The sequence below is a fragment of the Eucyclogobius newberryi genome, unplaced genomic scaffold (assembly GCF_026437365.1).
Source record: "Eucyclogobius newberryi isolate DKJ021-1_F unplaced genomic scaffold, fEucNew1.0.hap1 SCAF_4, whole genome shotgun sequence".
Lineage (NCBI taxonomy): Eukaryota > Metazoa > Chordata > Actinopteri > Gobiiformes > Gobiidae > Eucyclogobius > Eucyclogobius newberryi.
Genome location: NW_027316056.1, coordinates 17022544 through 17048130, shown reverse-complemented (window position 1 = coordinate 17048130; position 25587 = coordinate 17022544). Strand labels below are relative to the sequence as shown.

At 42.3% G+C, this 25587-nt stretch overlaps 2 protein-coding genes across 2 annotated transcripts; both read right to left on the bottom strand.

Annotated features, from left to right (window-relative positions):
* Positions 1 to 996: 996 nt before the first annotated feature.
* htra3a (HtrA serine peptidase 3a) lies at positions 997 to 5586 on the bottom strand. The gene is made up of 10 exons (XM_072462794.1): positions 5037 to 5586; positions 4793 to 4901; positions 4475 to 4697; positions 3804 to 3998; positions 3690 to 3722; positions 1658 to 1802; positions 1533 to 1586; positions 1421 to 1472; positions 1237 to 1332; positions 997 to 1173 (listed from the first exon to the last, which is right to left on the bottom strand). Exons 1-10 carry the CDS (start codon positions 5497 to 5499, stop codon positions 1014 to 1016), a joined length of 1530 nt encoding a protein of 509 aa, XP_072318895.1. The 5' UTR covers positions 5500 to 5586; the 3' UTR covers positions 997 to 1013.
* Positions 5587 to 9435: 3849 nt separating this feature from the next.
* pi4k2b (phosphatidylinositol 4-kinase type 2 beta) lies at positions 9436 to 25352 on the bottom strand. The gene is made up of 11 exons (XM_072462522.1): positions 24828 to 25352; positions 15788 to 15939; positions 15619 to 15699; positions 15424 to 15543; positions 15215 to 15346; positions 14476 to 14629; positions 13627 to 13688; positions 13062 to 13164; positions 11650 to 11783; positions 10624 to 10683; positions 9436 to 10546 (listed from the first exon to the last, which is right to left on the bottom strand). Exons 1-11 carry the CDS (start codon positions 25162 to 25164, stop codon positions 10373 to 10375), a joined length of 1509 nt encoding a protein of 502 aa, XP_072318623.1. The 5' UTR covers positions 25165 to 25352; the 3' UTR covers positions 9436 to 10372.
* Positions 25353 to 25587: the final 235 nt, after the last annotated feature.

The following is a 25587-nucleotide window of genomic DNA, read 5'->3' as shown; positions in this document are numbered from 1 at the left end:
GGAGTGACTAGTGTGAGCTGTATGTTATAGATGCAATAAAGAACATTTTTATACATATATATATATATATATATATATATATATATATATATATATATATATATTACCTTCTAGCAATAATAACACTGGTAGTATTAGTAGAAAATGCTTATATTTCAATATTATATTTTGCAACACACAGTACTTGCAGTATATGTGTAGTAGTGGTTAAAATGACCTGTGATGAAGTAGCAACTAACCATTTTACTCGTTTTAACATTGAGAACATGATTGGGTGAAGAGTATTTTAGTTTCTCTATCTTTGTGGGAAAATTTTGTGAACTAAATCAATAGATATCTGAATAGTATATGAGTCTATTAATATAAATGTTTATAGTCTTCCTGTGAACAAAGTCGATAGAAATAATTTTCCAGTAAGAGCCGTGTCTTTTAGTGGGAGGTTTGTTTGAATTATGAGCACATCTGTCATAGCAGAGTAGAACGATGGAAGAGGCTGGACACGACATAAACACAGCCGAGGTTTCGGTCTGCGCTGCATCTGCTGCTCACATGCTTTCACTCCGACACGCAAGACTCAAGGGAATTATGAAACTGTTTATTCTTCATTATCTGTAATTGTTCTGTAAACATTTCAACAATGGGCTGGAAAAAACAGTCGAAAATGTGCTTCTTTTGCAACAGCCATGTATAATATAACACAATAAATGCCAACTTATTTACATTATTCAGATAAGTCCAAGGTTGTTTATATTTAAATACACATCACGTTATAAACTATATCTATTATCCAAAATAGTCTTTAGTCTGAATGCTAAATGTGTGCTGAACGGTCACATGTTCCTCCTTGAGAAGTAGAAGGTTTATTTTATTGTTGGTGAAGTCCTTGTGAGGTAAATGCATTTTCTTTTATTTTTTTCCACCAATATATTCTTTATCTCAATCTTGAATCTCAATCTTACCTCTTAAAACGATTTATTTTCAGTACTGCAGTGAAAAGAAAAGCTTGCACTGAGTCACTCTTGTGGGTCAATGTGAAAGAGAAGCGTCTCATGAGCTCGCAGGATCTCAAACAGGAGCGGATGTTGACCCTGTAAAGCCTGCCAGATGTCCTCAATGCTCCAGACCAGTTGTCCATTTAATTTGACTATGACATCGCCCTCCTTCAGCCCTCCACTGGAACAAGAGTGTCATTAAAATGTGTCAGTGGTGCTTATAGCAGAGATATGCGGAGCGTACCTTTCAGCTGGAGAGTTAGGAATGACCTGCTGCACTAAAACTCCGTGACTGACCAGAGGAAAATAAGGGTTCACGTGTTGTAACTCTGCGACAAGACTAAAAACAAGGGAAAACGTGAGGGGAAAATGTCAAAAGTAGCAAACAAACGCATTAACATATTGATTTTCTTAGTTTTTTAACTTACTCATCGGTAATTGTGAGCATTTTGATGCCTAGGAACCTCCTTTTTACGTCATCTGCCAAGACAAGACAGTGGTAAGTGATCAGAACATGAACAGCAGATTTCAACAGACCACTCTCACCGTCTTCAGACTGTGCTTCGCTGGTGAATCTTTGCAGTCTGGACTTTTCTGTAAGCGTATTGGTTACTAAAGGTTTGGAGAGCAAGCGTGATACATAACGTGAAAAACATGGCGGTCACCTTTCTTCTTGCTGAGCTTCGACTCTCGACTTTTCTTGAGCTTGATTCGAGACTGTGAGAGGAAGCGGCTGATGCGGTCTGAAGGTATCGCGAAGGAGATCCCGGCTGTGACCTTCATCGTGTTCACGCCGATCACCTCTCCGTCCTGTTGACACACGCAGCAGGTTAAACGAGGGAAATATCAGAAATCAGAATGAACAGAATTCACAAACATAGGAACTTGTCTTGGTGATTCGGTGCGACATAAATATGCTAAAATAATAATAATAAAAGGCATTATTCACGGCCTTCAATGACTCCTGAAGCCACAGCTGCCTTGAGGCTGACTAGCAGACATGTTTACAGATCTGTGGCCTTTACTACCACCATTCACAAACTCAAATCATACAGAGAAAAGGTGGATTAAGTGTCTCTCCTCAGGACAGACAGACAGTATGCCATGGCCGGAGCTTGGTTGGGGGCTCGATCACTGTTGCCCCGAATAATAGCCTGTAGGTGTTGAAAATTTGCTTATTTTGCTATAACACTTAAAACATTGCATCTGGTTCGTCCAATGTAAATGCTATGTCCATATTAAACAAATTAAAAAAAAAAACACATACATATATATATATACAAATTTATAAAGCGAAAAGGAGACGGTTTGGAGTGAGTTACTTTGAGATTTGGGAGTGAATTGCCAGTTTATTCTTCCTTTTTAAAAATACAATACACAATTGACTAGATTTCTGTTATTTGTTTTGTTAATTGTTAATTATTTGTTAATATTGCCCAAAAATATATATATATATATAATAATATTGCCAAAATCAAAAATATGGTGTCAAAACCAGATTTAGAGAGACTTATCCATGCGTTTGTCTCCAGTAGATTAGACTACTGTAACGTCCCGCTCACTGGCCTCTCCAAACGAGCTGTAAAACAGCTGCAGTACATCCAGAACGCTGCTGCTCGGGTCCTGACTAGAACCAGGAAGTATGATCACATTAGTCCTGTTCTCAGGTCTCTGCACTGGCTCCTGTGGCTCAGAGAATAGACTTTAAAGCAGCTCTGCTTGTGTACAAGTCTCTCCACGGCCTAGTACCAAAGTACATCTCAGACATGTTAGTGCCATATGAACCATCTCGGACTCTGAGGACCTCAGGGACCGGCCTCCTGCTGGTGCCAGAGTCAGGACTAAACATGGACCGGCCTCCTGCTGGTGCCAGAGTCAGGACTAAACATGGACTGGCCTCCTGCTGGTGCCAGAGTCAGGACTAAACATGGACCGGCCTCCTGCTGGTGCCAGAGTCAGGACTAAACATGGACCGGCCTCCTGCTGGTGCCAGAGTCAGGACTAAACATGGACCGGCCTCCTGCTGGTGCCAGAGTCAGGACTAAACATGGACCGGCCTCCTGCTGGTGCCAGAGTCAGGACTAAACATGGACCGGCCTCCTGCTGGTGCCCAGAGTCAGGACTAAACATGGACCGGCCTCCTGCTGGTGCCCAGAGTCAGGACTAAACATGAGGAATCTGCGTTTCAGTTTTATGCAGCTAAAATCTGGAACAGTCTTCCTGAAGATGTGAGACAGGCTTCTACTCTGACAATGTTCAAATCTAAGCTAAAAACAGTTTTGTTTAGCTGTGCATATGACTGAAAGGATTTTTTCTTTGCACTCTTCTCTTTTGTTTGTGATTTTATTAGTTTAGACAATCAGTTGGACTGATATTTTTTTATTTAGTTAATTTTATTGTATTTCTGTTTCTGTAATTTCTTTGTGATTTGAATGCATTTTTCCTGCTGTGTGAAGCACTTTGAATTGATCTCCAGTGATCTTGTCAGTGCATTTTGGTGAGATGTCTGGTCTATGACTTCATAGTTTGGAAATCTGATGCCAGCACAGCGCGTCGCCCCCTTTTATTCAACATTCAACATGTCTTTAGTCAACCATGAATGTCTTTAGCAGACTACAGCCCTCAGTGAGAAGAGACATTATATAGACTCTTGACTAAAGTGTTATGTATAGATGTTATGTCATGATCGTGACTCACCAAATTCACAAGGGGCCCTCCTGAATTTCCATACTGAAAGAAAAGCAAATGTTTATAAAGACAGGTATACACAGAACACAGCCACAGTGTATTTGACTTTAGGTCCAGCCTCACATTGATGATGGCGTCTGTCTGGATGTAGTCCACGTCGGAGTCCTTGATGCCCAGCTCCTTCCCGTCTCTCTGGGTGGTGCTGATGATGCCTGTCGTCACAGTGTTCTGCAGAGCGAAGGGGCTGCCAATGGCAACAACAAACTCCCCTGGTCTGAGGTCTGACGAGGGGCCCAAAGAGAGGACAGGGAGCTTCTTCTGCTCAAAAGAACATACGAAGAATACAAACCAATGACGAGCACACATTATAAAGAAAAGGGGGGAAAAAACACTATAAAAAAAGACATCTTTAAGCAGAAAATTCAAGCAAAGACTCGTTATTACTGTTATCATTACCACTAGCTAACAACAGTACTTCTACTCTGATGACTGACATACAAGGTACAAACATATCAGTTAAAGACTAGAACAAGGATAAGGAAAAACAAATATGATTCCTGATGAATAATGAAGTAACGGCCCTGTATAAAGCAGTCATGTGGTGAAAATAGGAAAGAACAACCTGACTATACCGACCAACTATTTGAGATACGAGTGTGAGAAAGCACACTAGAGCGAGGCCTCTGAGTCACAAGGCAGATGTTTATATTATCAAGGCTCACTGTTAGTCTTCCAAAAGTCTAGCAGAAAGTTCTTGGCTTCATCATCGTTCCGGCATCCAGCGTTTCTCTTACTTGAGGAGTGATCTTGATTGTGGCGATGTCTGTCTTCTTGTCCACGTCTCTGAGCACAGCTTCATATGAGTCTCCGTCGTGAAGCTGGACATGCAGCTGTGGTCTGCTGGTCACTGAGGTGGATGTGGTTACAACATGGGCATTGGTGACAATCACACCGGCGTGAGTCACAATGAACCCTGAGCCACTGGACAGGCGCATGTGGCGGCCGAACAAAGGGTGTCTGGACAGAAAGACAAAAGCTACAGAGTTTATAATATAAACTCTGTTGCTTTATGGGACAAAAACAAAACAGTTTTCTGATGAACTCATACAAACCTTACAAAAAGCTCAATGTGAACCACTGCAGGTGCAATCCGCTCCACCACATCAGCAATGAAATTGAATTTGAAGCGAGGACTGCTGGGATGCTCTGGAGGGTCGTGATCTAAAAACAGACATACAAACAAACATGTAGCCTACAATACCCACATAATGCTGAAATCTTAAGGACAGTAGGCCTCATCATACACATCTGACTCTGAGTTATGAAGGCTCGGGCTATGTAAAGGTAGAGAAAAGCCCCTAAACCCCTGGAGTTCCCCACCTGCACTTGAGTTGGCACAGACTCCTTTGTGTTTGACCTTGACCCCCGGCCTGCCTCTGTGCTGGGCTTTGCGGTTTGCCGCTTGCATCTTGCACACACTGGAGTAGGTCTTCCCGTCACTCGCGCACACTTTATGCTGGCTCCGGCATCTGCATGTCCCCCTGGAGCCCACAGGGAGGCCCCCAGAGGAGCCCCGCCGTCTCCCCACGCTCAGCAGTCGGCACTCTAACCCGTCGCCGCAGGGCAGGTCGTTCCTCCTGCCGCAGGGGTCTCCCTGTCCCGGGGCGCACAGCAGGCAGCAGTGACACTGGTCCGGGACAAAGCCGCCTGCGCAGCTGAGGCTCGGACACGCGCTCACATCACACGGGGACGCGCACTTGTCTGCTCCGCTCACGTCGTGGATGAGAAGGAAAAAGACTGCGAGCGACAGGAACTGCATTGTCCCAAAAAAGTGGAAGTATCGGTAACTTATACCACGTTTGACAAATTAAAGTAATCCTGAGATGGGCTCGTGTCTATAGGGACTGGAAAAGCTGAGATGTGAAGCACCTGTGTCTGTGTGTGAAGCACCTCGTCCCTGTCTCAATATTTAGACAGTGACTGGACATGTCTGTGGTTTCTGGAAGAACTACACGAGTCATGACGACATCTAGTGGACATGAAAGGTTATCATTATGATGGAAGTCTCCAGGCACCAGAGAAGTGGGTCCTACTGTAGATAGAGGAAGACTTAGAAAGAGCTTATTAATGCACCAGGACACAAGGTCATTTTTTGAAAGTGCACCAGAAAAATACAATTCTAATTGTTAAAAGGCAAGGCAAGGCAAGGCAAGTTTATTTGTAGAGCACATTTCATACACAAGGCAATTCAAAGTGCTTCACACAGCAGGAAAAATGCATTCAAATCACAAAGAAATTACAGAAATACAATAAAATTAACTAAATTAAAAATTATCAATCTAAACTAATAAAATCACAAACAAAAGAGAAGAGTGCAAAGAAAAAATCCTTTCAGTCATATGCGCAGCTAAACAAAACTGTTTTTAGCTTAGATTTGAACATTGTCAGAGTAGAAGCCTGTCTCACATCTTCAGGAAGACTGTTCCAGATTTTAGCTGAACAAAACTGAAATGCAGATTCCCCATGTTTAGTCCTGACTCTGGGCACCAGCAGGAGGCCGGTCCCTGAGGTCCTCAGAGTCCGAGATGGTTCATATGGCACTAACATATCCAAGATGTACTTTGGTGCTAGGCCATGGAGAGACTTGTACACAAGCAGAGCTGCTTTAAAGTCTATTCTCTGAGCCACAGGAGCCAGTGCAGAGACCTGAGAACAGGACTAATGTGATCATACTTCCTGGTTCTAGTCAGGACCCGAGCAGCAGCGTTCTGGATGAACTGCAGCTGTTTTACAGCTCGTTTGGAGAGACCAGTGAGCAGGCCGTTACAGTAGTCTAATCTACTGGAGACAAACGCATGGATAAGTCTCTCTAAATCTGGTTTTGACACTATATTTTTGATTTTGGCAATGTTTTTTAGATGGTAAAAAGCTGCTGATGTTATTGATTTGATGTGGCTATTAAAGTTCAAGTCTGAGTCCATCATTACCCCCAGATTTCTAACTTGGTTTGTAGGTTTTAGAGCGAGACTCTGGAGGTGACCGCTAACACTTTCTCTTTGTTTCTGTGGGCCAAAAACGATTATTTCAGTCTTGTCTGAGTTCAGCTGGAGAAAGTTGTTTTGCATCCACAAACTGATCTGTTGGATGCAGTGACAGAGTGAATCTACTGGTCCATAGTCACCTGCCGATAGTGAAACATAGATCTGAGTGTCGTCTGCATAATTGTGATAGGACACATTTTCACTGCGTATCAACTGACCTAACGGCAGCATGTAGAGGTTGAACAGAAGGGGACCCAGGACTGACCCTTGGGGCACTCCACAGGTCAGGGTCATGTGGTCTGAGACACAGCTACCAATTTCAACAAAGTACTTCCTGTCTTCCAGATAGGACCTTAACCAGTTTAGGGCAGTGCCAGTGATGCCCACCCAGTCCTCTAGTCTCTGTAAGAGGATCCCATGATCGACAGTGTCAAAAGCAGCACTCAGATCTAACAGAATTAAGACTGAGGCTTTGCCCGTGTCAGTGTTCAGGCGGATGTCATTTGTCACCTTGACAAGAGCAGTCTCAGTGCTGTGATGAGGTCTAAAACCTGACTGAAAAACATCAAATGAGTTGTTTATTAAGAGGAAATCTGTGAGCTGTTGGTAAACAACCTTTTCAAGGACTTTGCCCCAAAATGGCAGATTAGAGATGGGCCGGTAATGACTCAGTACTGCGGCATCAAGACTGCTCTTCTTTAGGAGAGGCTTTATGACCGCAGTTTTCAAAGACATTGGGAATGTTCCAGATTGAAGCGACATGTTAACTATGTGAGTGAGTGGTGCTAACAAACTGTTCAGCACAGACTTTAGAAATTTGGTGGGTAACACATCAAGGCAGCATGTAGATGAACTCAGACTGGTGATGATCTCATGGACAGTTTTGTCAGTTACTGGTGCAAAGTGAGTTAGCTCTAAGTGTCTTGGTGGTTTTAGGGTAATTTTTCGCATTGTGGGATTTATAGCATTTTTAATGCCCTGAACTTTGTCATTAAAGAATAATGCAAACTCATTACACTTGGATGTGGAAATGAGTTCTAACGGCAGCTGAGCTGGAGGGTTTGTTAATCTGTTTACTGTGGCAAACAGGACACTCGAGTTGTTACTGCAGCTTCCAATTATTTCAGAAAAATATCTTTCCCTAGTTCTACGTAAGATTAGGTTGTACATGTTCAGCTTTTCTTTGTAAATCTCTTTTTGAACCTGGAGCTTTTGACTTGCGCCATTTCCGTTCGGCCCTGCGGCACTCCCTTTTCTGTGCCCTGACCGAATCATCATTTCTCCACGGCGCCTTCTGCTTATTTTTAACCATTTTAGCCTTTATAGGGGCGATGGTGTCCAGAACATTCAAAACACTAGATGTAACAGAGTTCAACAAATCATTTACATTAGAACATGAGACATTTTCAAAGTTTATCATTTCCATAAACAGTGCACCTGTGCCATCACTTATGTGTCTCCTCTGAACCAACTGCAGGACCAACCAGAGGTTTGGGAGAAATAGACAGGTCAAAGAAGACACAGAAATGATCAGACAGAGCAACATCGATCACATTAACATTTGAAATATTTACCCCCTTTGTAATTATGAGATCTAGAGTGTGTCCTTTGCTGTGGGTGGGGCCTCTCACATGCTGAGTAAGACTGAAGGTTTCAAGGACAGCATCAAGCTCTTTAGCGTTTCTGTCACAAATATTATCAACATGCACATTGAAAGCACCTGTAATGACCAAACTATCAAAGTCTGTGCATATGACTGAAAGCATCTCAGTAAAATCATCAATAAAACTTTGGCAGTGCTGGGGAGGCTTGTATAAAACAATGAAGAGAATGGATGGAGACCGTTTTAGCTCCATTTTAAAGGATACATACTTAAATGATGAAAACACCCCAAAAGACAACCTGCGGGTAATTATTTCATCTCTAAAGACAGCACAGACTCCACCCCCTTTTTTGTTTTCTCGTGTTTCAGATTCAAACTTAAAGTTGGGTGGAGCAGATTCTATCAGAACTACATTTCCTGTGATTTTGTCAAGCCATGTTTCAGTTAAAAACATAAAATCAAGATTATAAGAAGAAATAAAATTATTAATTAAGAGTGATTTGTTACATAATGACCTGACATTTAGCACAGCAAGTTTCAGACTAGTTTCAGTGAGACTGGGCTTTATCTTTTCACAGGGAATATGAATCACATTTCTCAGATTGGGCCTGACTCGCATTTTGTTTTTCCATCTCTGTGATGATGTGACTACAGAAATAGCACTAGGGGGGGCTCTTTTTACATAGGGCCCCGGGTTGGTTTGATTTTTAATGTGACAATAAGTCCCGGCAACGCTGAGACCCAGTGCATCCTAGCTATGGGAGATACCAGGTATCCTTTACAATGATAATTACACTGTAGATGTGGGACATTTCTAACATGCCAAAATGTTCTGGACATATTAAATATTTAAGCTTTCCTAACACCTGTAGAACCATTTTCTCTTTCAATATAATTTTAAATAGTTTGGTACAAAGAAGCGCAACACTGCAGAACAGAAAATAAAGGCATCACACAAAGTACCCAGGCACAAAACCTAAGGTTAACTTAATTTTCAGTGGGGGACAGAATGCCAATACCAAAAATAGCACAATCCTGCTGGAAGGTAACCAGAGCTCTGTAAACACTGGTTTTATGTGTTAGAAAAGACAACATATTAAGTCAAATGCCAACAGGAAGCAGTTTATTCTTTATTTGTTAAATATACAACTTGTTTAAATACAATCATCGAGTTTGATAAAAATGTAAAGATGCAGACATGAGCATGTGAGAAATGCCATTTTGAATTTAACATTTCCTCTTTACACAACTCACTGTAAAGGCGAAAGGCCAGATGCCAGCCCCATGCTGCGAGGAGCAAAAGAAACAAACTCACCAGCAATTAAATACAACGACAAATACATTCATCACGAGATTGTTTGATTCCTTGTATTGAAATGTTTCAGAGTAAAAGTGTATAGAAACCGTAAACAGCTTTACATTCAAGCAATACGCATTCCTCTTCTTCTCCAAGTTTCAAGTTTCAACGTTTTCCTATTCTTGAGGCTTTGGAGTTTCCCTTCAACCACAATTATATTTGGCAGTAGTGAGACTAAAAGACACTGTTGTAATTGTAGTACTTGTGTAACTTGAAATCGAACACTGGGAAAATAGCTCAGTGGATAAAATGCACACCAACTACTTACTCCTGCTTCAATAAGTAATCGCACAAGGCAAAGCATGTCATTGTTTACTTCTATTCTGTGGCATTTCTGCCTCCGAATCCATGGTAATCCGAAAACACTGTATGTGGAAAGTGCTTGTTCTTTGGCCATTAGTCCCTCTTGGAAACCTCGCAAGATTTTAGCAGGAACTTTAAGTGGGTAGGCAAAAAAAAACAAAAAAAAACGTTCTGCCTCACAATAAACAAATCCCTCTTCAGTAGAAAAGCCGATTATACTTTTGAGTCACCATGGCAACCCAAATATCCTCACTGGTCTTTTGGAGACACGGGTATCACTCCCGCTTTACAAAAATAGGAGCGAGCTAAGCCTGGCTTCACATACATTCAGTCTTTCACAGTATTCAGCGTTTTCGTCGGCAAATGTGGGTCGCATCGCGCCCAGTCTCTACCAAGAGGAGAAGAACGGGCGCTTGCAGTGGAAAGTCTGTGTGAAAGCGTTGCCAAGAGTGACCACGCGGCCCTGGCCTCCGGAGCGGCTGCGCTCCACCACCACGCGCGGCATCTGCACCAGCTGGATGGGGCTCTTTCCGTCCTTCAGAGCCTGGGTAAGGTTCAACACCTGCAGGAAACATACAGGATTCACTATTATAAAGACAGAATAGTGAAAGGAGACAAAGGTTACAGAGAAAACCTTACCTGTCCCCTCATCACAGACATTTGTCTCTCAAACATGGTCTTGTCAAAGCCTTTATCCGTCTAAAGGGAAAAACATAGTTAGACCAAGCGGACATTAGCACAGCCTAACTATTATTGGCACGTAGGTGTGTACTTTTTTATACCCGGTTACAAATCAATACTAAACTAATATGGAAATTGCGCCCAAATTTAGGTCAGTGCGACAGAAGAAAATGATTTGGTGGCACACGTGGGACAGAAAGTAATTGCCAAAATGAACAGAGCAGTGAGCGGCAGTGAAGAACTTAATTTACCACAGAACTAAAAGCAAATTGCAAAGCTCTGTTTTCTGACCAGATGCAGTAAATCATCTAAATCAGTGACAGTCCTACAGTTTTAATGACTTTGGAGACTGAGGTGACATCAGCACAGCTTGTGTTAACCATAGTAGCAGCCTTAGCTGGCAGTTCTATGCTTGTGCGTGCTTAGCGACATCTTGTGATTGAAAAACACAGAGCTCATGTGTGGCAGTGCAAAGAGTTACAAACACTAGGCAATGCTAAATGACCGCACACACGGCTAGGATTTAGTAAAACATTGTCAAACTCATATTTCAAGTATCCCATCGATAGAAAGATAGATAGAAAGATAGATAGATGGATAGATGAATAAATAGATGGTTAGATAGAGAGAGAAGGATAGATGGAGAAAGGAGCAGGACATGAGGGAGAGACACAAATCCATGGATACTATGTTTGTTAAAAAAAGGTCTATTCATTCAAGTAAAAACTAAATATTGTACGATCTTCTGTGATGTCTGGGGGTGTTTTATGTGGTGATCCAGGGAAAATAAGCTATAGTCTTACCGGGCGCTCAGCGAACGCAGTCGGGAAACGGTGAAACGGCATGACGAATATATTATTCTGATTTGTAAACGTGTCACAACAACGGAACAAGCCAAGAAATCAAACTGTTAAATCCACTTCTACACTGTCCTCAAATACATGCAACCAAAAATATCACTTAAGTCGGTTGTGAAAACTCTACCTTGAACATCTCGTAGAGGTCTTCACAGAGGTCCTGGACAAAGTTCATATCCGAGAGACGCGACAGCACCAAGTCTCTGGTTTCCTGGGAGAAGGCCACTTTAGCTTGTGGGAGCCAAGCCCAGTGGAAAGGGTCTGCAGGAAGAGCAGAGCAACGTGCCATTGGGTGCTATTGACAAATGTATCCCAATAACAATAGTGACACAACAGGGTTAGAAATGTGTTAAAACATGTATTTAAATGTATTATTTGAGGTTTAATCGTCAGAAAAATGTGATGTCAGTCAAATGAATCACATAAGAGAAAAAATATTCACATTTTGCATATATTTAACAGCATTCAGGATATTATCTCAATTTTGTCCATGCATTACCCACTAGGGCTGCAAGATTAACCTTAATTGACTCAAAATAGCGATATGAATAGACGTGACTGGCCAGTCCCAAAGGGTGCATTTGTTTGCACCAAAACCATAATTTCCTCCACAGATGAGAAAATATCCAGTCTTACTCTGACTTAATAAAAATACCATACATGTAGTTTAAATCTGTACAAGCACAAGCCTTGACAGGTACCAATCATTTGGTACCCGTCATGGCTAATTCTGAATCGGTCACAAGTGTTTTATTGATGTGTTTATTTGGCTTCATGCTGTCGCTGCCAACATTAAAGACACAGTGGACACACCGGTCTTTCCTCGTCTCCACCTCAGTCACAGTGAAGCCAAGTGCTACAAACACGTTCCTTGTTTTATTAGCTTTTGGTTGACTTCCCTACTCTTTAATACAGCGTATTCATTTAAAAATAAAATGGCCATAAATGGATTAAATAATATAAAAGTATGCTTACTGGCCCCTCATTGTAGCTCATTTAAGCATTATATCATTTTTTAGTGAGATGATCTCCATGGTAACGCTCGGGGGAGGGGTTTGAAACTTTTCTTTGGCTCACGCCAACAACAAAAAGATTTATGAAGAACAAAAAAGCATTTACAGGTAAGATTACGCTCTGGAACTACCTGTTACCTCTTCTCTCTTTCCCTCCCTCTCCCTCTGGGCCGCTCTGGTGGAGCGTCCAAAGCGTCCGACGCTCAAACGCTCCCGACGTGTTGCCCCACTATTTGAGAAGGACTGCTCTAGTGTGGTGTTCATCTGCCACAGATTTTTGCGTCGGTCATTGACCGTGTCCGACCCGTTATTTCGAGGCTTGCAAGCATGATTTGAAATACATGTGATATTTGAAGTTTGTCAGTTCATTCAGCCTTTTTGTCAATTCTCCCGGTTTACTTGTGAACAATGTGGTATTTTTACCCACATCATTCAGCCCTGCTCACCTCTACACGTCATTATTATGTCATTATTATGTCATTATTATGTCATGATTTTTACAGACGAGATAGTGAAAGCAACATACAGGCTCTCCACTCATCCGGGTGCTTAAAGGGGAAGGCTAGTCCATTGTCAATTGCCGCGATCTTGATGCAGGAGTCTATGATGCTGTCCGGCCACTCTGCGCCCTACAGAGGACAGAAAACACAGTATAAATCAGCTAAAAGGTCATATACAAGTCATGACCAAACCACGCAATGAAGGATAACTAATTGGACGATGGAGACATGACTGAGTGACATCTAGGACGAATGGACAATGACATCCAACAGGCCACAATGCCCTTGGTCCATTCTAGTTACTCACAGCCCCCTTGTTTGTCTGTGTGGGCCTCTTTCATGAACGAGGAGGTACATGTTTTTGGAGCATGTTACGGGGTCCGTGGATAAGGCTGGGTACTGTTCACTGTGACTCTGTGATATTTAAATAAAGGCTACGGGATAATGGCAACGTAAGCAATGAAAGCAAACGATGATTAATAAAGCAAACAAACCAAAAATAAACAAAACCCAGCCTCAGACAGACAAAAATAACTGAAAGATTGTGTCCTGTGCCAATAAGTGGGTCAAATCCAGTAAATCTGAACGCACCTTTTCTTCCTCGCCGTTGCCTGGCTTCTCATACTTGATCAACCAGTTGTCATTTCCTCGGTCTGAAAGACAAAATAAAGGTGTGTTTAGAGGAATAATGTCAGCAAATATTATTCTTGGAAGTATTTAAATATAGCTTTCACTAGAAAAAGGTGTAGAAGGACTATCTGCTTTACAAAACAACCTGAGCAGGACATTGATTCGGAATAGTAAAAACATCAACTGCAGAACAGACAACACAAGGTTTGGAGATCTCAAATGTTTTCTTGTCAAATGCACCTTAAAATGCATTCCACAGGTTTTAAGGTTTTTATTTGGCGTTTTTGGTGAGATAACACAGGTGGTAAATGTTTATCATGGTTTTACCTCAGACAAGACTGAAGAAAGGTTTAAATATACAAGTTTAAAATTACAGGAAGTAGGGCAGAATTTTAAAAAGGTCGTCAATGCACATAATTTACTCAAAAATGCCGGGACAATTCACAATCATAACAAAATTAAGGCGTTCCCATATATTTAAATGACTCAAATACTTAAACAAAGCTTTGACCCTTGTTTACCATATGGTTGCTTGGTAACCGTTTATCAGAATCACCTCCGTCTGTCACATCTGCGGCGTACGTCCAACCAGGAAGTCAATTGGTAAACTTCACCAAAATTAACAAACTAGGGAAATTAAGCAAGACCTTTAGCAACCTATTCATGACTATTAAGTGTTTTAGTGAAATGCACTTTAAACTTCTTCAAAATTCATCCAACTCTCTAATAATACCCATGATAAAGATGCTCGTTTACAATATGTCAGGATGAGCTAATGCTTACGGTCAATATGCCGACACCCTCCCTTACCTGTGTTTCTGATGACATAATCCAGCACAACCAGACGCTCAAACTGTGACTGCAGCTGCTTCCTGATGTTCTCCGGCAGCGGCTCGGCCTCAAAGCGCCTGAGCCAGTAATCCGCTTCACGGTAACCCTCCACGAACAGCTGAAAGGAGCCCACCTGCAGACAGAAGCACACATAGCATACTTTGTGCAAAACATTAAGGGCGAGACAGAACTGCCACAAGATTTGCATATATAAAAACATGTGCAGTTCAGTTGACCATTTTAGTCTCACAATTTTCATATTACTGTCATATAACTCTAATTTGTTCCGTCATTGTAGAACTACTTTTTTAACTACAGCTTAATTTGGCAGTTTTATCTTACAATATCTTATGGCACATGATCCTATCCCATCCCTTGCACAACATGTCGACAACAGCAGCGCGACAAACACAAAAAAACACAGCTTCTTTGATCTGCTCTGTGGAACAGTTATCTGCAGCATTATCTACAGCAAAGATGAAGACGGAAACACACGCCAAAATTGCAAAGTGATGTAAATCCAAACAACTGTAACAACAATAATTGCTTCTATTAGAATATGCATCACATTAGATCGTCTGTTCAGTTTTGGTGCAGCGTAACATTCAAGCAAAACTGTCTGCAGGTGCTATGACATTACACTTAGAAGTAAATTTGATAAAATGTGTAACTTAGGAGAACAAAACGGCAATTGAATAAACAACAAAGCTTCAGCTACCTTAGGAGGCAGGCCCACTCTATGGAAGCGACGGCCTACTTTAGGAACCTTCTCTAAAGCGTACTTCTTTCCTCTGGATTTGGCTCGGTCTATTGCGCTGTAGTGGAATGTCTCGCTGGCCAGGTACACCACCTTAACACAGAAGAAGAACGGGATTGTTAAAAAAAAAAAAACACACACAATTTTAACTTAACCTTAAAAATTCTTACCTTCGTTTTGGGCACAACACCAAGGCCGAGCTTCGAATCAACCAAGGAGGCAGCAGCTTCTGACAGGTAACCTTGATTTGGCAACAAACAGCCTCGACCAAAACAACACGGACAACACAACTGAGAAAAGAGAAGACGTTTGTTTCGTTGACTGCTCTGGAGCAAAATGCTAGGGAGTTACAGAAGACAACGTACCTTATGAAAGTATTTGGTCCATTTGGGGTTTAGGTGGCCATACGGCTCCTCAGACTTTGGTTTAAAAACACCAAAGACTTTCTACACAAAAGATAATTGTTACAAACTACAAAGAATCACACCCAAAAAAGGCCCAACAACCATTCATGTTAGTACTTTTATAACATACCCCTTTAGGATCTTTGACAAAGTAGCTCCCACTGGAACCTTGGGAAATCCTCTCCGGGTTAACACCGTTCTCAATCGCTTGTTCTGCCCTTTGGATGATATCTGCGAACTCTGGATCATCTGGGAAATGGTTTATGTCGCCGTGGTGGGTACCTATGGGGACAAGTGTTCATTACAGAGCAAGTCTCAAAGAAGTGACAGCAAAAATGAAAGGGCTACAACGAGACTGTTGTGACACTATGTAATTATGATAGCTTAAAGAAAATGGAGCTAGATGATGAGGCAAGAGTTTTAAGGGAAAGAAAGAAAGGTTTATTGCTGTGAAAAGATGTTATGGGGCTTTGGTGACTCTTGATTGTGAGTGGGCACGGTACGTAACACACATCACGTTTATTCACAATCACCAAAAACATTGTCTAAGAGAGTATCATTGCTTGACAAACTTAAAGTCTCGAACTCAAATGTAATTTAAATGTGACTTAAACAGTAAACCTGTAAATACATCACATTTAATTAACTTATTTTGGTTTCAGGTAATATGCACATTTATTGTGATAATTACAAACCAATAATCTATTAATCTTGCCATCCCTAGTTGCATCCCTACAAATGAATTGTAATAATAGACAAATATTGTAAAATGGCTCTTCAGTCATACCAGTAAATCATAAAATAGTATTGATGTATAATTCAAAAGACATGACAGTTCCCTTGTGGATTTGAACTGCTAATTATTAATTTCATTAATGTCCAATCACATGAGCTGACAGAGTTTATCTTGCTGTCACATGGAGAGACAGGCCAGTGGCTCCATATGCCCTAGATCAGTCGCAGCGGGACATGACGGAGAAGGGAGGAGAGACTGGGAGCATGGAGGGAGAGAGAGAGACTGTGAGCATGGAGGGAGAGAGAGACTGAGCAAGGAGGGAGAGAGAGAGACTGTGAGCATGGAGGGAGAGAGAGAGACTGTGAGCAAGGAGGGAGAGAGAGAGACTGTGAGCATGGAGAGGGAGAGAGAGACTGTGAGCATGGAGGGAGAGAGAGACTGAGCAAGGAGGGAGAGAGAGAGACTGTGAGCATGGAGGGAGAGAGAGAGACTGTGAGCATGGAGAGGGAGAGAGAGACTGTGAGCATGGAGGGAGAGAGAGACTGAGCAAGGAGGGAGAGAGAGAGACTGTGAGCATGGAGGGAGAGAGAGAGACTGTGAGCATGGAGGGAGAGAGAGAGACTGTGAGCATGGAGGGAGAGAGAGACTGAGCATGGAGGGAGAGAGAGACTGAGCATGGAGGGAGAGAGAGACTGTGAGCAAGGAGGGAGAGAGAGAGAGACTGTGAGCATGGAGGGAGAGAGAGAGAGACTGTGAGCATGGAGGGAGAGAGAGAGACTGAGCATGGAGGGAGAGAGAGAGACTGAGCAAGGAGGGAGAGAGAGACTGAGCAAGGAGGGAGAGAGAGAGACTGTGAGCATGGAGGGAGAGAGAGACTGAGCATGGAGGGAGAGAGAGACTGAGCATGGAGGGAGAGAGACTGTGAGCAAGGAGGGAGAGAGAGAGAGACTGTGAGCAAGGAGGGAGAGAGAGAGAGACTGTGAGCAAGGAGGGAGAGAGAGAGAGACTGTGAGCATGGAGAGAGAGAGAGAGAGACTGTGAGCATGGAGAGAGAGAGAGAGAGACTGTGAGCATGGAGGGAGAGAGAGAGAGACTGTGAGCATGGAGGGAGAGAGAGAGACTGAGCATGGAGGGAAAGAGAGAGAGACTGTGAGCATGGAGGGGGAGAGAGAGAGACTGAGCATGGAGGGAAAGAGACTATCTTGCAATGATTCATTTATATGTGTTTTATTCTCAAAAAAACAACCTTGAAAAACATTATTACAGTGAGCAAGGTCGCCTCTCCACAGATCTGACCTGTAACTTTGCTTGATGGCATTGCCTGCCTGTCTCCATGGAGTCTAAAAACAGGAGGCAAACCTTCCACAGTGCAGCTTTTAAGTCGTTTTTTTTGTATTTTGTGTATGTCATGATAAATACGCAGAATAAACAAGGACATTAACATAATTACACTTTCACTGCCACAAAACTGAATTAATGATATAGTGTACATTATTTAAAGCACTGAATTTAATTGCATTTGATCTTGCGATGACAACATATTACACTATTTCTACACCGAGAGGGTACAATTATTTTAGAAGGCCACAGAAATGTCTCTAATCCTGCAAATGAATATTCAGGATGGGGGATGGGATCAATCTCAGGATTTTGGGCCTTGATGTTGAACAAAAAGAACCCGGATGGAGTTCTCACACTCACACTCACACTCACACTGAACTACGTTCAGAAGCTTTCATGTCTGACTTCTGATGGGCCGTTTAGCAGCACCCAGCGTGTGGCAGAAGAACCCTGCGACTCCTGTACGTGTACATTCTTTTGACAACTACAATATTTGCTGTCACCATTTAATCATAATTTTGCAGATTAAAAATAAATTAAAATGGAAAACTTCAACTAAAACTAAATATTTCAGTTGACTTAAGAGAAGTGATCTTTTCCTTGTAAATAATAAAAAAAACAAAAAAACATGAATTAATGACAAGAATAAGGAGGCTAGATCAAAGTTCTATTTTTAATGCATTCCACATGAATCAATGTGAAAAGAGCCAATTTCCATGTCCATAGAATGAAACTATGAAATACGAGTTAAAATAAAATTACTGATTTAGTAGAGACAAAGTTAGCATGACATTTCTGTTTAACAAAACTAGACAAAAAATAAAATTAAAATGTACTAAATCTAAACAAATTTAAATAATATCAACAGTCGATGGTGTTTTAGTCTACCAACATCTGTATTAGTTGACAAATAGTTTAATTATTATAAGGATTTCTATGGGACAACACCAGAGAGAAGGCATGAACGAGCTGAGAACTGAACACTTTTAGATCGTTGCCGTAGTCTTACAAGTGTCGTTTGGATCAGATCCATGGTCCAATCATTGAGTGAATCGTCTTTGACACGCCCCCTTTTCAGTCAACTAAATTGGTCAGCAAGGTATCTAGGCAACTAAGAATTTCTTTAGTAGACTGCAGCCCCAGTTTTGTATATGCCATGAATCTGAATAGCCCAAATTAAATAAATAAAAACAAACACATAGCTTAGTCTAAATGAAAATGATTATCAGTGTTAAATTAACAATGAGACGCCACTAGAACAGGCATGTCTAAACTAGGGCCAGAGGGCCAAATGCGGCCCTCAGACCAATTTTTGTTGGCCCTCCAGCTTCCTGCTATGTCGGCCCAAACAACAAAAAGTAGTACTTTTTATTGTAAAATTGGGGAAATTCAGGCATATTGATGTTATACCAACCTAATATTAATGTTCCAGGTCTAATTAAAGGTGTGGAGGCGCATCGCAATTACGTCAAATGCAAAATTTCGAATGATTCACTTTGTCATTCAACAAATTCGACATCGTCAAGTTGTTTGTGGCCCTCTGCCCCGTTTAAGTTTCAAACTGCGGCCCTTGGTGAAAAAAGTTTGGACACCCCTGCACTAGAACAATGAACAGTACCACCAACCTCCTCAGAAAGATGAGGAGTTAGAGACCTGACAAGAGCAGGAAGGTTTTCTTTGTATCTGAAAGTCAATTTGAGCTCTAAAAAGCTCTTCTATAATTAAACAAGAAAATTATGTAATTGTACAAAACATTTGGTCTTTGTGTGCACAATGCGCTTTTAAATTAAACCAAGAGTAACAAAGATGCCTGCCACTGAAGCCTTTGCATATAGAATGGGCTTGTGCATATTTAATGTCGCTCTTTGTGATGTGGGTCAACTAATGGAGCCATGAACTCCTCCCAGCAGGCGATCAGAGCCACCGGCCGACAGAACACAACATCCCTTCATCTGGAATCTTCCATCTTCAGACCTATGGCCAATCAATTCATATACGTTTAGTGTGAGAGCATGAATAAGTATGAAATTACAGGTATGTGTGTGCTAAGTGGATTTCATGCAGTCTAAACATATGGTCATCTGCTTTTACCAATGCTCCTATAGCTTAGGTATATTACATACTGTTCTGGCAAATGTATTCTTCTTTTATACACGGATCAATTCAAGTGCAACTTTATTTACAACAGTTGAGGCACAGAAGCTCCACGCCTGATGCGCTCATTGAACACACGGTAACTCTAGCTCCTACAATTGTTATTTTGTCACACAGGAAATGGGACGCCTGCGATTCTGTGGTTCTAGATTTCCGCGTGTGATAACGTCGTCAAACAGAACCGCCGTGTGTATCAGGGGCGAGAGAAAGACCCAAATAACCCAAATAGACACGAGCAAACAATGATCTAAAAAGAATCCGTCAGAGAATCGAGGTTGAGTACGAGGCGGGGGTGTTGTGTTAAACCAATTAGCTGACAGGACTCAGAATGTGCTGCTGCTATGGTTACGGGATCACCTTGTCATCTCGCCGTGCCCCAGTACAACCTTTGCATTTCACTTTTATTTTCCAGTTTTCCAATCACTGTTGAGATGGTGCATCTCATTGGGGGTCCCGGGTTTGAGCCTTGGACGGGTGGGGCCTTCCCGTGTGGAGCTTTTTCTGCACATATTTCCTCCAGGTGCTCTTCTTTTAACACTCAAAGGGAGCGTATATAGTCAGCGCTTTTACTGGTTTAAAAAAGGAACTACAATCACACCTGAACGTGGGTTGCCAGTGGGGCTGTACTCAAAATGTCAATACGGTAAAATATTGCAACGGACTTCTCGGCAATTACGGGCAACTGTACATCAACTTGATACTTTTACACATACATAATTGTTGAATTGTGCTGGGCTGAAAAGGTGACTTATTCATAGGACGGTAATATTCTGATATTAAAGGCACGTGAACATGAAATTTCAAAGCATTTTGTTTGTCTACATAATAAAAACATAGTTTAAGCAGACTTTTTAACGCCTGCTTTGAGGGACATCCGTGTATCAGGACACGTATCAAGTCCCATAATAGAGGACACATACAAGTACTCCTCCCTCTCAGCACACAAGTACAGGCCATGACTAATGTTCAGCTCAGAACCTAAAGAGATCCCTCACACACAGAGCTGCATTGCCTGTCCAAAAAAAAGTTGGAAAGCTTTGATTACAGCACACTAATATAGTTTCAATAAGCTTCTGCAATATTAAATATGTATGAACATCCAGTGTTGCATTCTTTTTCACCAGTGGATCTTGTGTTGATGATAGAAGTGAGTGACCGCTGCTCAAAGCCTTCTGCAGCTCGTCACAAACACTCTCACTGGAGTTCAGATCTGTAGTGCATTAGTTTACGCTTCACCTCAGATGTTTTCTGTTTGATGCCAATGATTTGATCCTTCTCAAACACACCGACATCTTTTCCATGACCTCAGGATTTGTATTTCCACATGGTTGTATCCGAAATACATCAGTTGGGTTTAAATACTGTGTTGCAGCTGAAAGATCATCGCCCATGCAGCAGTTATCCAGTAGGAGGCTCGGACCTACTGTATTTGCTTAGTTGAATCCAAGTGGCAACTTTAGCTTGGACAGGCATGTATAGTTCTATTCACAGGCATGGTATTAACAACTCTCTAGAAAGGCTCTGATAAGGCCTTTGTTGTAAAACATCTGAGAAACACTGCTTTGGCACCACCTGTATGATCATTTCAATTTGAATGGATAGTTGGACTTTACTTGTGGCAAGACTAAAGTTCACATTTGCCAGCTCAGATCAGAAACACGTCGCTATCTCATGTCACGGTTACGTAGGAACACAAAGTACAGTACAGTACTCCAACAAACAAGCAAAGTTTACTCTAAGGGAGGAAGACTGTTTGAGATTTAAAATGTCTTGCAACAAAACTCCTGAATATTTCCTGTAAGACTCAGTATTCACGTAACCATAGTCACCTTATCTTTGTGTATAATGTGGTGAAGAAAAACCACCATTGTCCACTGCCACAATAGAATGCAACTTTAACCTCATTGTCTTCTGCAACACTGCAACACTTAACATAGGATTCTTTACACTCTATGTGGTTATTGTTACGAGAGATGTAGTTAGGCCCGAGCGCCACAAGCTGGCGAGAGGCCTATTAATCTCGCAAGGCCGTGCGAAATCGAGCGCGAAGCGCTCGCCCACTTAGTTACGTCATAAGGCGCTGGTACAGCTGGCAGCCCGGTGTAAACGCTCTCTCTTCTTTCTCACACTTATTGTGCTTTATCTCCTATATTTTGTAAATATAGTAAGTATATTTTTTCTATTTTACTGTACGATAGGGACACGCGCTGGAATAGTTTTTTAATTCAACTGTTTTTGACTTTTTTCGGCTGGATTTGAGCGTTTTTCGTTGCGTTCGTTGTGTTGTTGTGACGTGAGCTAGCTCCGAACTAGCCCACCAGCCCCCCCCCGCGCCCTCCGGCCGCGCTAAAGTACAGCGTGTCGTCGGTACACGTTTATATACACGTTTATATGAAAGAGGAACTTCACGAACGATCGAGACACGCACTGGAATCGCTTTAAATTAACTTGTTTTGACTTTATTCGGCTGGATTGAGTGTTTTCGTCGTGTCGTTGCGATGTGTCTTGGCTCTGAGTCCCCCGGCTCCGGCCCCGCCCCCCGGCTCCGGCCCCGCCCCCCGGCTCGGGGCCGGCGCCGTACCGCGCTTACACAAAGGAAGAACTAATGAAACTGCGGAGAACAGTCGTCTTACCCGGAGATCGTCACGTTATCCCGTCGCAATACTGACCTAACCTAATACTGATGTGCAATTCTGTCGTATGTGCAATTGCTGTTGGAATTCATGTGCAATTACTGTGCAATTACTGTGAAATTCATGTGCAATCTATGTGCTGTCGTGACACATATTCATGTGCAATTACTGTCGTGATCACATGCAATGGTATTTATGTATTTATTTGTCTATGGGAGTTTTTATTTATTTATAGGAGATCTTCTACTGAAAGTGTTTTTCAGACTTCCTATAAGTGATCTGTTCTTCTGTATCTACCTCTGTATCTACCTGCGTTGCACCAATGAAATTTCCCCATGTGGGACAATAAAGGAATATCTTATCTTATCTTCCAAACACTCACTAACGCACTCCTTCACTCACGCACGCCCCGTGCATACTAATTAGTAGTAGGAAAATGGAACATTACCGTTGTAAACGGGCGAAGCCCGTGCAAAAGTGCGCACTAAACGAGCACTTTACATTGGGATGACGACCGCGAATAAAGCACTCATTTGCCCTAAGTAGCTCACAAATACGTTCCCCATATCTTGCATGTTCCGTGCATATAAGCATGTAATGCAAAAATTGAACATTATTACTGTATAGAGGGCCAAAAACACAAAGTGGGCAGAGCCCACTCAAAATTAACGAAATTACCCGTCAGTGACCAGGGACCCACACCATGAGGTAGGAAAGCGCGAGCGCTTTCCGAAAATGTATAGTTTATGATATTTGAAAAATGGGAAACATTGTTTTTGCATCGGAATATTATTCTTCTTCTTCTTCTCGGGACCAACCCCCCTATTTTTCACCCAGTGAACATTGACGAAAAGTCACAAAAATTTGCACACCTCTAAAAATCGTGCCTCTCTACATTCTGGCTATTTCCCTTTTCTAAAACAAAAAAAATTGGCGCGTCAGCGCCCCCAAATGTACCAAAAATGCATTGAGAGATAGGAAATGACCCAAAAAAAATCTGATCGTAGAATCATGAAATTTGGCGCAGAGGTAGATGGTGACAAGAGAAGTAAAAATTATTACGGCAACGCCGTCCGCCCAACCAAATGTCGGCCATATTGCTTCAAAAATGGCTAAGCATGACTCGGGAGTTTTTCCAAACGTCGTACTTTTACAAACTCCTCCCAGGGCGTTTGCTCTAAAAAGCTGAAATTTGGTGAAAATGCTACTGAGGAGTGGGACATCAAAAGTTATCCAAATTACATTGATACCTCTCACGGTCTCTGAGCGGCGAAGCCTCAAACTTTAGCTAGAATTTCAGAAATCTCCCAGATTTAACATTTCTGCCGTTTGCGCAGATAAAGTCCGAATTGCGTCAAATTAGAAATCAGTTGTTAAACTCTTTGCCCTAAACCTACTTGAAGTGAAATTAATTAATTTGGCGCCACAGCGCCCCCTACAGATTTTATATGGAGGTTAAATGTTTAGTTTTGCGAAATTATCTGAAATTTGACACAAAACTCAATTTTGGCATCCCCATCAAAAAAGTCAATGAGACCCATGTCATAATTGTTATGGCGTTGCTGTAGCGAGGACCGAAACCTCCCATGTTATTCCAATGGGGAAATCACCAGAACATGTTTACACTTTAGACTTTCACCAACTCCTCCCAGGGCGTCAGCCCTATCAACGTGAAATTTGGTGAGACTCATCTTCAGGGGTGGACCATCAAAAGTTATCCACATTTTTATTCAAAGAGTCACGGTGTCTGTGCGGCAAAGCCGCACATTTTGCCAAGAATTCAAAATAAAATTGCTTTTTGATGGTAAAACAAAGGGGAGAAGATGTGACAGCGTCACAGATTCAGCAGTAGGCGTAATAAAAGGACAATTGGGGCGCGTTAGCGCCCCCTCCTCGTGCTGCGTGGCGGCGGCGTGGCGAGGGCCGATCATTGCCGCTTGCGGCTATATTTTTATATTCTTCTGGTAAAGTGTATTTGATCATGAAGAGGGAAAGTACGGCCTACCTAAGTAGTAACCTTATGATTAAATTTGTTGTTGCACGTTCAATTGCGCATAAGTAAGATATATTGTGTTCTATATCGGGTCATCATAGGCATTGATCCATCCGAGTGATGATCAATAAATACATTTATTAGAATAATAAAGATACAGCCAATAGGCCTGTCACTGATCATTTCCTGTGAGGGAGTTGATCAATTACTTCTTTGTAAAGACACACAGCGTCCACAGCCAGGACAGAGCTGGCACTGACACATGCTCTTAACATGGATCTATTATATTAGGTCTTAATCAGCTCTAAATTACCCGGAGAGGCCAAGTTGTCCTTGTCCGACGACGAGCTGTGTCTTTTCCGCCTCTTGTCGCGCACCGGCCGCGGGGACACGGGGCTTCCAGAGAGACACGGCAACAGCAGCGTCTCTTCCCCGGAACCGTCCGTCTCCAACTCCGTCAGGACGCTCTCCCGAGAGTCCGAGATACGCACCGCGCCCCCGGGGTTCAGCGCGAGCCCCAGCCCGGTCCTGCTCTTGTCGTATAACACCGTGTGAGTGTCGTCGGGGTGAAAGTTACACTCCGCCGCTGTCCCCGCGCTGTCCAAGCCGGGCTCGCCTTCTGTCTCTGTCGGGTCGCACTCTAACATCATCGTGCTTCCGCTTTTAGGACCTGCTTTGCTCTTCACAATCCGACATTTACTTCCATCCAGGCCGTCAGTCGTCCATTGTGCCGCCGGATAAAAGTAGCTAGATCAGCCCAGTTTGAGTGAAACAGCTGCTTTTCTGCTGCTCGTCCTCTTAATCCGTCGAGCTCTTCTGCTTCCTTTTTTCACACTGCGCATGCGCGTCACTAAAATGACGCTCGCCGGCTGAAGACGCCTTCAGGTAAGATTAGGACTAAATCTAACTCCGGCGTTAACTGTTTAGTTCCAATAATAAGATAATAGGAGACATTACATTTTTATAATTGTTGTTCCAATGCGTGCATAGTTTGTAATGCATAGGCTGTATGAAAACAAATGCCTATGTAGCGTGTTCCACATACAGATACAAACTAAAAGGATAAATAAAAA